At 51.7% G+C, this 748-nt stretch overlaps 1 protein-coding gene across 1 annotated transcript; it reads right to left on the bottom strand.

The window, feature by feature from the left end:
* Window positions 1–8: 8 nt before the first annotated feature.
* Window positions 9–748, bottom strand: GJA10 (gap junction protein, alpha 10, 62kDa; the record flags this gene model as incomplete). Its single annotated transcript, XM_010082550.1, has 1 exon — window positions 9–748. A coding segment is annotated over exon 1 (740 nt), but the record flags the coding sequence as incomplete, so codon positions are not given.

Raw genomic sequence — 748 nt, 5'->3', positions numbered from 1 at the left:
CCAGCCGCCGCGGCCGCCCGTAGAGGCTCTTCTGGATCTTCTTGAGGCCCAGGTGGGCGATTTCTAGGATGTTGAGGAAGAGGGAGACCGCAGCGATGCTGTTCATGAAAACCATAAAGATGGTCTTCTCTGTGGGTCGGGACACAAAACAATCCACCGTGTTAGGGCAAGGGGGCCGAGTGCATTTGTAAAGGGGGGACATGTGAAACCCGTATAAAAGATACTGACCTATCATAAAGCCCACTTCAACCACAGAGCGGGTCAGGATATGTAGGACATAGGTGCGCAGCAGGGACCCTCTCAGGGGTGCCTTATTAACTTTCTTCTGCTCCTCCAGCTTACGCAGTTCCCTCTCCACTCTCCTGTGTTCCTCGGGCATGGGCTCTAGATCTTCTAGTTGAGCCCGCAGGTGGGCTTTCCTCTTCTGTCGCTCTTTCTCTAGAGCCCTCAATCTGTAGAGGGCATGGCCCATGTAAACTAGAGATGGAGAAGAGACAAATATGATCTGTAGTACCCAGTATCTGATCAAAGAGATGGGGAAGGCTTTATCATAACAGATATTGTTGCAGCCAGGTTGTTCTGTGTTGCAAATGAACTCGGACTGCTCATCGTCCCAGACATCTTCGGCAGCCACTCCCAGCACCAGCATCCGGAATATGAACAGGATTGTGAGCCAGATTTTGCCAACTATGGTGGAGTGGATGTGCACTTCTTCAAGGATGCTGCCCAACAGGTTCCAGTCCCCCAT

This window comes from Pterocles gutturalis, unplaced genomic scaffold (genome assembly GCF_000699245.1).
Source record: "Pterocles gutturalis isolate BGI_N339 unplaced genomic scaffold, ASM69924v1 scaffold42714, whole genome shotgun sequence".
NCBI lineage: Eukaryota > Metazoa > Chordata > Aves > Pterocliformes > Pteroclidae > Pterocles > Pterocles gutturalis.
The sequence above is the reverse complement of the archived record's forward strand: the minus strand, read 5'-3'. Positions and strand labels throughout refer to the sequence as shown.